The sequence below is a fragment of the Mesitornis unicolor genome, unplaced genomic scaffold (assembly GCF_000695765.1).
Source record: "Mesitornis unicolor isolate BGI_N332 unplaced genomic scaffold, ASM69576v1 scaffold11132, whole genome shotgun sequence".
Lineage (NCBI taxonomy): Eukaryota > Metazoa > Chordata > Aves > Mesitornithiformes > Mesitornithidae > Mesitornis > Mesitornis unicolor.
In genome coordinates, this window is record NW_010171226.1 from 11,705 (window position 1) to 22,864 (window position 11,160).

The 11,160-nt window shown below is 58.9% G+C and overlaps 1 protein-coding gene across 1 annotated transcript in view; it reads right to left on the reverse strand.

Annotated features, from left to right (window-relative positions):
- Window positions 1-11,160, reverse strand: part of ITPR3 (inositol 1,4,5-trisphosphate receptor, type 3) — a gene marked incomplete at both ends in the record, with an annotated part of 30,492 nt that overhangs the window by 11,694 nt on the left and 7,638 nt on the right. Inside the window, 26 exons of the mRNA XM_010179968.1 lie at window positions 1-20; window positions 304-429; window positions 633-884; window positions 1,052-1,252; window positions 1,438-1,560; window positions 1,697-1,822; window positions 2,235-2,303; window positions 2,473-2,637; window positions 2,789-2,954; window positions 3,153-3,210; window positions 3,448-3,577; window positions 3,692-3,888; window positions 4,182-4,329; window positions 4,468-4,612; window positions 4,887-5,138; window positions 5,220-5,402; window positions 5,539-5,658; window positions 5,774-5,946; window positions 6,077-6,238; window positions 6,462-6,603; window positions 7,296-7,456; window positions 7,715-7,814; window positions 8,197-8,339; window positions 8,865-8,915; window positions 10,005-10,100; window positions 10,428-10,574. The exon at window positions 1-20 is cut by the window's left edge and continues 136 nt beyond it. Of these exons, the coding sequence (XP_010178270.1) occupies window positions 1-20; window positions 304-429; window positions 633-884; window positions 1,052-1,252; window positions 1,438-1,560; window positions 1,697-1,822; window positions 2,235-2,303; window positions 2,473-2,637; window positions 2,789-2,954; window positions 3,153-3,210; window positions 3,448-3,577; window positions 3,692-3,888; window positions 4,182-4,329; window positions 4,468-4,612; window positions 4,887-5,138; window positions 5,220-5,402; window positions 5,539-5,658; window positions 5,774-5,946; window positions 6,077-6,238; window positions 6,462-6,603; window positions 7,296-7,456; window positions 7,715-7,814; window positions 8,197-8,339; window positions 8,865-8,915; window positions 10,005-10,100; window positions 10,428-10,574 (3,656 nt within the window). The remainder of the gene's footprint in view (window positions 21-303; window positions 430-632; window positions 885-1,051; window positions 1,253-1,437; window positions 1,561-1,696; window positions 1,823-2,234; window positions 2,304-2,472; window positions 2,638-2,788; window positions 2,955-3,152; window positions 3,211-3,447; window positions 3,578-3,691; window positions 3,889-4,181; window positions 4,330-4,467; window positions 4,613-4,886; window positions 5,139-5,219; window positions 5,403-5,538; window positions 5,659-5,773; window positions 5,947-6,076; window positions 6,239-6,461; window positions 6,604-7,295; window positions 7,457-7,714; window positions 7,815-8,196; window positions 8,340-8,864; window positions 8,916-10,004; window positions 10,101-10,427; window positions 10,575-11,160) is intronic.

The window sequence follows — 11,160 nt, forward strand, 5'->3', positions numbered from 1 at the left end:
TTCTCTCGCTTCTTGCACATCTGTGAGGAGATGAAGGATGGCAGCAGGGCAAGGTGAGCATCATCCTGGCCAGATGCTGCAGGGACCTGGCTGGGCTGAAGGATGTGGCTGGTGACACAGCTCCAGGATCTATGCTGGAGAGTCCTGACGGCTCCCCAGCCCCTGGTGCGGCAGCTACACAAGTTCCCACAGTGCCCATGCCCCATGCCTGGCTTCAAGGGAGCCTCGGTGACACCAACCTGTCCCCACGCGACGCAGCAGCCATTGCTGTCGTGTCCCTCCCACCCAACCCGCTCCATGCACCTGGGCCATGTCCAGGGTGAAGTTCTCGAAGAGGGTCCAGATGTGGTTGCTGGTGTAGATCTCCTTCATCTCCACCTCCGTGTCCACGTAGCAGTGGTTGACGAAGTTCACGTAGGCCATCTTCACCTGCAATCACAGAGCCATTAAGGTTGGAAGAGACCTCTAAGATCCTCAAGTCCAGCCATCAATCCAACACCACCATGGCCACTAAACCACGTCCTGAAGTGCCACATCCACACGTATTTTGAACGCCTCCAGGGATGGGGACTCCACCACCTCCCTGGGTAATGCAGAAGCCACTGGTACCCTCCTTGCTGGGCACCCTGTACCTCCGTGATGCAATCCTCGTGCGTCACCACCCGCACCACGTCCTCCAAGGGCAGCAGGGACGTGCACTTGATCTCTGTGTAGACGTTCTTGCCCTCGGCGCAGGCAGCCAGCAGGTCCACCAGCGAGATGTGGTACATCAGCGGGCTGTTCTCCTCCACCCCGTCCCTGGCTGCCGTCATCATCTCCAGGAGGGTGGACAGCGAAGCTTTGTCATTGTAGAAAACCACCACATCGTCCCCAGCGTTGGTGAGCTGCAGGGAAGGGTCAGTGGTCACCACTCGTGGGACTCCAAAATGGCTCTTAGACCTTGCATTTAGCTCCTGGAGATATTTCCTGCTCCAGGGAGAAGCCAGCATGGCCAGGAAAAAGCCAACCATGCACCTCCCTGGAGTGATGCCCTGTGGGGAGCAATGCTCACCTCGGTCATGATCATGTCCTGGCACTTCTTGACGTACTTGCCCTCGGCCTTGATGATGGTGTGCAGGAAGTCGAGGTACTGCACGTGGCGGCCGTGGGTGGCCACGCAGTGGATGAAGTGCTGCGGCACCGCCTCGTTGATCTCCGAGCAGAGCTGGTAGTTGTTGAGGAAGATGTGCTGCATCGTCTCAGCCTCCAGGAGCTGGGGGAGCAGAGGAGCAGGGTGAGACCAGGGGGCTGTGAGGAACAACCTCCCCTCCCACCCTGACTCTTCCTTTCCAGGGTCTCCTCCTGGCTTTTGCATCCCTTGCTCTCAGTCCCAGGAGCGGTACCAAAGCCTCTCCCTGTGCTATCGCCTCCCACCGCCCTCCGGTCCCCTCTTCTCACCCCCGGCGTCAGGAACAGGTTGAGGTGTTTGTGCAGCAGGGCCTGGTTTTCCTGATTGCCAGCACAAAACTTCTGCAGGAACTGGTGGGTGAATTTCAGGATCTCCATCATCTTGGCATCGCCCTGAGAAGAGAAACGCTCGGCGTTGGCAAGGGATGGAGAAGAGGAGCAGACCCTAGGATCCAGCCACTCAGGGGGTCCCTGCACCCCCACCCCTTGCCCTGGGCACTTCGGGACCCACCAGCTCCTGCCCCTGCACCTTTTCATAAGGGATCTGCAGCAGATCCAGCATCACTTTGTGGGCGTCCATGTTCTTCAGCAGGCGCTGCTGCTTCTTGCGCACTTGCTCTCCGACCCCGCACATCTTGTTCAGCCGCTCCAGGATCTGGGGAGGGAAGGACGGGGGCAGAGGGGCACTGAGCACAGGAGCCCATCAGGATAGGCCACCAGCACTGGGGGCTGCCTTGAAATCCAGCTGTGCCCTCCATTAACCCAGATGTTCCCTGCATTGCTTACAAATCTTGCACCTCCAGTGCCACGCAGAGCCCTCGTACCCATCACCAAACCTCTCCCCTCCAATCCCCCCAGTACAAGCCCTGGGGACATAACAAGGCTCCTCCTTGCACTGAGCTGGCAGGAGCAAGCCCTGGCTCAGGCTCATTATTCCTGAATCACAGAAGAATTTGGAAATCGCCCCCCACGATTTCACCCTTTTCTCCCTGGGGCACCTGTGCCAGCCCAGGCCATGCAGGCATCACTGCCCAGGCCAGGATTTGGTCTCAAATTCGGTCTCTTACCCCCTTGACGATCTGATAGTTCTCACTGCTCTTCTCTCCCGGAGCAATCACCTCTTCATCAGCAGTGTGCTGTGAGGGGACAGGAACAGCATCAGGGTGCCACTGCACGTCTCCAAAACCTGGGCTGTAACTACACCTCCCAGGACCCTCCTTGGCCCTCCCCTTCCATTGAGAGCATTAGATGTTGGATTGAAGCGAGCTGCACCTCTCCCTCCCACTCCTCTCTCAGGGCTCTCACCTCTTTCTTCTCCTTCTTGTTCCCCTCCACCGTGCTGTCCCCTTTGTTGCTGCCCTTCTTGTCCACCCAGAGCTCCGACTTCTCCACCATGGTGCGGAGTTTGTCCAGCTCCGACTTGATCACCTTGTAGTTCTCCACATCCTGGGCTGAGATCAGCAGCTGGACCTGCAGTGACATTATTGGTAGTTTCCAGTTTGGGGCATGAACCCCATTCCCCTCCATCCCACAGAAAGGGGCCAGGACCCATCCCACATCCTGCACCCAGAGCCAAGTGCGGGATCAGAGGTGCTGCAGAGCAGCATCCCCCCAGGGTTACCTGCTTGAAGGTGTGCAGGACCTCCTGCCTCTGGCTGAAGTGCTTGAAGAGGAGCTGCAGGGAGCCGGAGATGAGCGGGGGGTAGTCGTGCATCGTCAGGTGGATCAGCACCCGCAGGAACATCCGCCCTCCCTCGTCGTCCACCTCTAACATGCTGCTCGTCTTCCTGGACGAGGGATGAAAGCGCTTGGTGTTAGCAGCCACGTGGGAGCTCGCATGAAACTGTCACCCCTCAGGGCTACTGGGGACACCCGCGTTCGCTTTACAGCCTCATCTTCCTCATCACCTGCAGCTTTCAGCCTGGGCAGGTAAGGAAGAGCCCCATGGCCAGGGTAACCATGATCTGGGGGGATAAGGGACTCACCCCACGCCGAACATGGCTTCTGCGTGCTCGCCGATGCGGTCCAGGTTTATGGCTGCAGCTGCAGGGAGAGGAACAGGAGGTGAAAGGGGTGGCCAATGCAGAAACCCCACAGGAACCAACCCAGCCCCTGCTCCGAGCATCCCTGATGGACACAGGACACCTCATCCCACAAACCCCAGTCCCCCATGGCAGCAGATGGAGAGCTGCTGGGGCTGTCACCTCCACCGCCTGGGTGTCCCCAGCCTGTGGGGTTTGTGGAGTTGAAGGTGTACGAAGAGCAAAGTGCACGAGTTACTTGTGGAGTCAAAGGCTGGAGCCGTCCCGTCGGCCGCGCTGTCCTGCATGGGGTAGACTTCCACAAACTCCTTCTTGAAGACGGAGAGCAGGTAGGAAATCCTGTAGTCCAGCCGCACGTTCAGGATGAACTGGCAGCAGCAATGAAGGAGGAAGCAAAAGTGAGCACCCTCTTCATGCCAGCTGTCTCAATGCTTCAGAAAACCATGGCTCCCCACACCACGGCTCCCACCCGCAGCTCCCACCTGCAGGATCTTCAGGATCTTCAGCTTGGTCTCCATCACCACGATGTTCTCATTCTCAATGCTCCTCCCTCTGTCCACCTGCTCTGGGGCATTGCCGGCACTGAGGCTCGGTGGGCTGAAGATGGACTGTTTCCTGCTCAGCACCATGGTGGACATCATCTGCCCGACGCCCTGGATCGACCTCCGCACGTTCTTCCCTGCAGAGGCAGAGTTAACGTGGATGGAAAAAGAGGTGGAAAGGACCACAGGAAGGACCCACTCAGACTGAAAAATGCTGTAGATATTAAGCAGAGAATGAGTAGGAGGGACTGCCCATTTCTCTGGCATGGCCATGTCTCAACACCTCCTGTCCCCCAGCCCAGACCCAGCCAAAGCTTCCACGGCAGCAAACCAGTGCCTTGTTTTCTAGCAGCCAAAATTCAAAGCACTGGGCAGGCCAAGGAAAACACCCTCCTGCAGGGCCATGCCTGGCTACAGAGCAGGGACTCACCTGTCATCTCGTCATTGTAGACTGTCTGCATCATCAGCTGGGGGTTCTGGACGCAGTCGATGATGCCCAGCAGCGTCCGCGTCAGGCGCAGGAGCTCGCTGAAGCTGTAGAAGCCGAAGTAGATGAGGTTGTGGGCAAGGCTGACGACCTGGGGGGAGGAAAAGGCAATTCCAGACCTTGCCACACTCGGGACTGAGCAGGAGAAACAACCCAGGGAGAGGGATGCCAGCATGGCCAGCACTTGGTGTTGCATCCTGCAACGCGCCGGTGACACCAGGACTCGCACCTCGGAGGTGAGCTTGTTCTTCTCCTCGTTGGCGAAGGGCACGGCCTCGCTCACCACGTTGTTGAGGTAGTCCTCCACGAACTCCATGGTGCTGGCAAACTTGTTCTTCTTGTCATCGCGGGAGACGTTGAGGTTGGAGTCGTAGCTGCGAGGGGAGATGTGGGTGATGAGCTGGGTCGCAGTGAGTTTCCTCATACCCAGCACTGTCCAGGCAGCTGCTGAGCCATCGTGGCCAGCAATGAGGCTCACAACTGATGGAGCCCACTTCCTTCTGAAGGCTGAGACCTACCAAATTCACTCCACAAATGTCCCCCTCCCAGTCCCTGCTGAAGCCAAGCCAGACCCTACACTGGATCCCATCTGCCACCCATCATCCTGCCCTGTCCCTCGGAGCCGCTGCGAGCCCCAGCGCCTCTCACTCTTTGATCGTGATGGCCGTGGGGATCTCGGTCCAGAGCCGCGCAAACTTCACGGGCATCACCAGCTCCTGGGGGTCCCTGTCCACGTGCACGTGCAACATGAGGTGGCAGAAGGACGCCCGCAGGTCGAAGGGCAGCATCTCGTCTGCCATGCAGAGGAAGATCAGGTCCACCCCCAGCTGCTGGGAGATCTCCTTGATGGCCAAGTACTGGCGATCCAGGCACATGCGGGCAAAGAGCTTCAGCTGGTACCTGCCCAGGGATGAGGGGGAGAGGGAGTGAGGCCACGCGACCCCTACACCCTCACCTGCAAAGATGCTGTGGGATCATCACCTGTAGTAGCTGAGGACGTTCTCGTCATGGGCATTGCCTGCCCGCGCCTCCTGCGCCAGCTGCCGGATGCTTTTCTCATGGTGGTCGTTGTTCTTGTCCGTCCAGGTGAGCCAGACTTCCTCCTCTGAGTACTCGATGCTCAGGTACTCGTGGGTCTGGGACATCTCCTTCACCGGCCGCAGCCTAGGGCGGAAAAGGGGCAAAACTGGAGATGGTCCATGGATGCAAGGGGCAATGGGGTTTTACCAGGGCCCTGGTGGAAGGCAGGGCCAGGCACCAAACCCCAAACGTGGCAAACCTCTCCCCCTTGGCTACTCACTCTGTTTTGATAAGGATGTCGCTGTTCTTGGGGTCCAGCACGCACTTGCAGATCAGCTCCTGGGTGACGGGGATGGCAATGTGGTTGGACACGCACAGGTCCGAGAGGTAGTCCAAAAACCTACAGAGCACAGACAGCTCGCTGTCAAAGGGGGGGTCCACGGGGGCTCTCTCTGGTTGTGGCACATCCCACACATCCCGCAGCCCTTTGGGACGGGCCCTTTGGGGACACGCACCGTGGCTCGCGGTTCTTGCGCACCAGGCTGACGAAGGTCTCCACCTCCGTCTTGGTGATGTGCTTCTCCAGCAGCTTGCGGTTGTTGTGCAGCAGGGCTGTGATGGTGTCCTCGGCCAGGATGTCGTAGCCGATCTGGGACTGCATCATGCCAAACTGCTTGGCAATGTGCTCCTGGAGCGGGTGCAGAGGCGGTGAGCACATGGGGACGCATGTTGGGGTCTGTCCCCCTGCCCCATTGGGACCTCGGTGGGACTTCGCACCACGCAATGGGATGAAGGGTCCCCTTGTCACCCCCCTGCACCTGGTTCTTGCGATAGTCCTCCTGCGAGTGCCGCAGCACACGGTAGCACAGCCGAAACATGTACTGGTAGGGAGCGTTCTTCTGGTCCGACAGCTCTTCCAGCCGCACCAGGGGCCCTTCCCCACCCTTGTCCTTGAAGGGGGCTTTCAGGATCCCAAAGATCTGCCCAAAAGCAAAGATGACGACTGCTGCGTCCCCCTTCACGCTGCCCCCACTATGGACACCAGCCGTGCTTGCCAGGAGGGCTTGGTGCATCACAGGGCATGAGCTGGAGATCAGCTACACCTTCCCATGGGGTTTTCCAGATCCCCAGTCTCCAGCGTGGCCCTGGCACACCTCACAGGACCCCAGCCTTGCTCAGATGCAGGGCCCCAGGGCCACTCACCTGCTTCAAGATGTTCTGCTCCCGCATCAGCTTCTGCCGCTCCCGGTTGGGCTTGGTGACCACGATGTCCAGCACGTTCTGGCCGTTGTTGGGGACGTCGCTGACGAAAAACACCAAGTCCTCCAGCAGCTGGATCACGAACCTGCAAAGGGGCACAGTGCAGGTGGGGTGCTGGGACTCTCAGGCTTGGGGGGCTGCTCACCCACTCAGATTTGGGTCCCTGTAATGATGCCGACGCATTTTGGAGGACCAAAAAGCCCATGTTCAGGGCTCAAAACGTCCCCAGGGAAGCTGTTGGCTGAGCCTCCCCTCCACCTCCTGCTCCAGGTTGATGGCTGCCCTGAAGCAAGAGGTTTTACAGTCCCTGCAGTTCCTAAGGAAACGATCTCCATGGGCTGGGGTAAAGCCTTTGCTCGTGATTCGCACCGAGGGTTTTGCATTTAACGCCTCTGCCCCCTCGGTCACCTCTGCAGGAGCGGGCTGGCAGGGCGGAAGCGGCTCGCCGTGTCCCGCGGGGTATCTGTGTTTGCTCAGGAAGCACCAAGAACCCACCCACCTAAAAATAATACCGTGACTAACCCGCCCGCCCCTATCGTGGGGCCATCTCTCAGCCCCTTGGATATTTTTCTAGCAGCAAAGGAGGGGCTGGAGCGGGGCTGCGGTGTTATCTGGTTTCCTCGCCAGACCCCTGGGAGAAGCAGGAGAGGATTTGGGTCGTGGGCAGGAAAACGAGACAGTGCTGGCACCAGGGCAGGGGCCCCATCCTGCAGCGATGCTGGAGAGCAATGCAGGAGCCCGGCATGGCCCCATCTCCCAGGGGAAATGACTTCTTACCTCCGGTCGTTCTGGCTGAGAAACCCTTCGTTCATCTTCTCCACCACGTTGGCCAGCATCGAGCTGGCATCATTGGCAAAGTCCAGGTCCCGGATTTCAGACACAGGCACGGAGACGATGGCGAAAGCTTCTTTGTCTTCTTTGGTGGGGCACGTGCCCAGCTGGGACACAACAGGGAGGCGGCATCACACAGAGCAATGTCAAACACGTCCCCATCCCACCGCCCACCCCATGGGGTGGTGTAGTGTCCCCATGGGATGAACTGGGGTGGGCAATGGGTTACTGGGGTTGGCTCTAGGCTGGCATTTGGCCACCACTTTGGATGACCAGGGTATTTCAGTTGCTGGGAAGGAGCACGCCAAGAGCTTTTGAGGGACAGGGGAGAAATCTACCCATGGGAGGAAGGAGCGGGGCCGTACCATGAGGCGGATGGGCCTCTCCTCATCGATGTCGATGGGCACGTTGGTGCTCTGGATCCAGGTGTTGGTGCAGAGGTGGCGCAGCCTCACGTAGGAATTCCTGCAAATCATAAAACCACAGCATGGATTGGGTTGGAAGGGACCTCACAGCCCCCCAGTCCAACCCCCATGGGCAGGGACACCTCCACCAGCCCAGGCTGCTCCAAGCCCCGTCCAACCTGGCCTTGGGCACTGCCAGGGAGGGGGAACCCACAGCTTCTCTGGGCAATCTGGGCCAGGGCCTCACCACCTCACAGGAAGGAATTTCTTCCTAATATCTAAAAAAGCCTCTGCTGGCACAGTACAGCATCCAGGTGAGCGATCCCCACACAGTCACACCAGCACAACCACTTCCCCCAGCACCCAGCAAAGCTCCCATAAGAACAGACTTGCCAAAACTTCACACCACGCAATTAATGCCCTCTCCTTGATTTCAATCATACCGCGGGACAAAGGAGTCCGTCTTCTGCAGCGTGGTAGGGTCCAGCTCGAAGAGGGAGGCAATGTCATTGCCATGGGGCACGGCCACCAGCCGGTATTTGATCTTCTCCCCCGTGTTCCTGCGGCTGGCGCGGCTGCTCCCCCCCTGCAGCAGGGAAAAGCAGCTTTAAGCCCCGCACGGCCCCGCCGAGCCCGGCCTCCCTGCACGGCATCAGAACAGACGCGCAGCAGCGATGCTCGGAGCAGAAGCGATGCTCGGAGGGGCTACGAGAGCACAAGCGTGGCGTGATGCACCTGAGCTACGAGGCCACCCCTTCTCCAAACCTCACCAGCAGCAAAGTGGGGCAAAAAAACCCCTGAAAGTCCAAATCTCTCTTCTACCAGCACTTCCCCGTGGCCTGGGGGTGCAACATGCACTGGGAGCCCCTCCAACTGATTTCAGTGGGGTCCTTTCGCAAGCAGGACACAGAGATGCTACTCTAGGATGCAGGGATGCTGGGCTGGGCAGCGGGACAGCCCCTGGCCTCAGCCTCAGCACCAAGTGGGACCCGGTGGCACCACACGGGCACAGTTTTGGGGCATTTCCCCGCTTTCAGGCAGAATCTAAGAGCCGGTGTGATTGCAGGCAGCGGCAGCAGCGTTTCTGCTAGCGAGGCTGCACACAGCTCACCGTGGGCGCTGCTTTGGGCTCGGCCACGTCTCCTTTATAACTTGGGTTTTCCTGAAAAGTCAAAGAGGGAGATGAAAGACAGCTATCAGTCCTCCCGCTCTGTCCCTCCAAAAATCCCTGAGTGTGGGGCGTTCTCTCTGTTCCTGCCTTCCTCGGTCACATCCCGGAGAGAGGAAACCTGGTCCCAGTGCTCCATTCCCGGGGAGAGGGATGGGGTGACCCTGGTGAGCAGACCCAAGGCTCTGCACTGCAGCAAGATGAGCTCTTGCTGAAAATCTCTCGAGGATTGACCGACCCTCAGGCTGAGGTCTCAGTGAGCATCACAAACCAGGCAGCACCCACCCGGGATGGGGATCACTCTGGGATCTTCTTTCCTCTGCAGAAAATGCCACCTGAGGTGTCTTTTGGTGTGAAGCAGTCATTTCCGAGCCCAAATATTTGCTGTTTTCCACTGTGCAGTGGTGGAAGGGGCCCTGGGGCTGCCTTTGGTTGTCTTCTCCAGCTAAGGACCACCTTTGGCTCATGGTACCCCCCAGTACATCCCATTACATTGTCTTTCCCTTGGTTGTGGCAGCTAATTTAGTGTCACACAAACCGCATTAAGCATGGAAACCTCTTTGTGCCTCTGTCAGGAGGCCTCGGGCTGCCCTTAAATGTGAGCAAAAAATATTTGGCAGGCGGTGTTTCCAGGCTCAGATTTTGCCCACATCCTCCCCAGGCAAGGACAGCCCTGGGTGCTGCTGTGGACCGGAGGATGAGGATGGGCAAAACCTGATCCGGAGGAGTTAAAGGAAGCAGGATGAATTATCTCCGCTTCCATCTTACCAGGAGGTTGAGCCACCCCCTCTGCCCCCAGGGCCAGAAAAGGAGGGAGAAAACCAGCAATTTTGGCAAGTGAACTCCAGCACTGTGGGGTGGGGGATTTCATGGGGGAAAGCCTATCCCTGCAAATGGGAAAATGCCGATGATGCTCCCGGAAGCGGTGCTGTGAGAGAGGAGGAGACCTGGGGCAGGATGGCTCCAAAAACCAACTGGAGCAAGGCCAGGGGCAGCTCCGGGCATCACTGGGCACTGCCTGTGCAAGGGATGGTACCCACAAGGGCAGGGCAGATACCTGCACCCCTCTGCTCACCCCCTTACCTCCGCTGCCAGGTAGTTGCCCGTGGCAAGGTGCTTGAAGCGGTACAGGCCGTTCCAGTGCCCGGCTCCCCCTCGGCACGGGTCATGGTGAACCACCTGGGAGAAGCAAGGTGATGCATGGGGCCATGGGATGCCCTTCGAGTCCCTCCCCAGGCAAACACGCAGGTGATAAGAGCCCCATCCTATCTCAAAGGTGGCTGTGAACAAATATCGGGGCTCAGACAGACACCAGCACCCATCGGGAGCTGCTTTCCCAGCTCTCACACAGAGCTTGAGCCTTGTGCTGGCCTTCACCAGGGCAGTCAGGCTGCCAGAGGTGGAAATGTATAGAAATAACCATTGCTTCTAGCAAACTGCCCCTGGTGGAAGTGCAGCGGCCCATGGAGGTACCCCAGACCCGCACTGTGTCCCCTCCCCGCTCACCTCCACCTCCCAGAGGGCGTTGGAGCTGGTGGCCGAGGTGGCCGACAGCCGCAGGGTGGTGCGGAGGAAGACGTGCAGCTTGCCCTTGTACTCGTCGCACGTCAGAAACTTCTCCTGCTCGGCGTGGAAGAGCCTCACCACGTCCCCCTAGAGCAGGACATGGCACTGAGACCCAGGGACAGGGCTCTATGAACCAACATAGCTCCTCCTGGGCCCTCCCACCCTGCGAGGGGATGGGATCACCCATACGTGGTCCAGAGCTCCCAGCCATGGCTCAGCAGGATCTCAGGCATCACAGGGCACCATCAGTTTTTCCAGTTCTACCCACCTGAGCTGTGCTAAAACCTGCTTTTAGCAGCACAAATGCTCCTCTGAACCCAGAGGAGGGCACTTTGTGTGGGCATGGGGCACCCTGCACTCTGCGTTCACTCACACAAGCCACTTCCCTCCGCTTCTCCTCCCCGGGCTGTAAAAAGGGGTTCAAACCCCCCACTTTCACACCCCTGGAGCATCAGAGGCTCCCCTCACCAATGTGTTTAAGGCATTAACACCCCGGGGAGGAGCATGCGGTGGATGCGGGGAGCTGGGGATGAATGTGGCGCCTGGGGACGAGGGGTTTAAGATCACAACAACCCATATCCATCCAGCTGCTTCCTGGAGCACCTCGGCCCCGAACAATGGCTCCGCAGGGAGAGTTCCTTTCCCAGGCAACAGCCAGCCCTCCGCCCCGCTA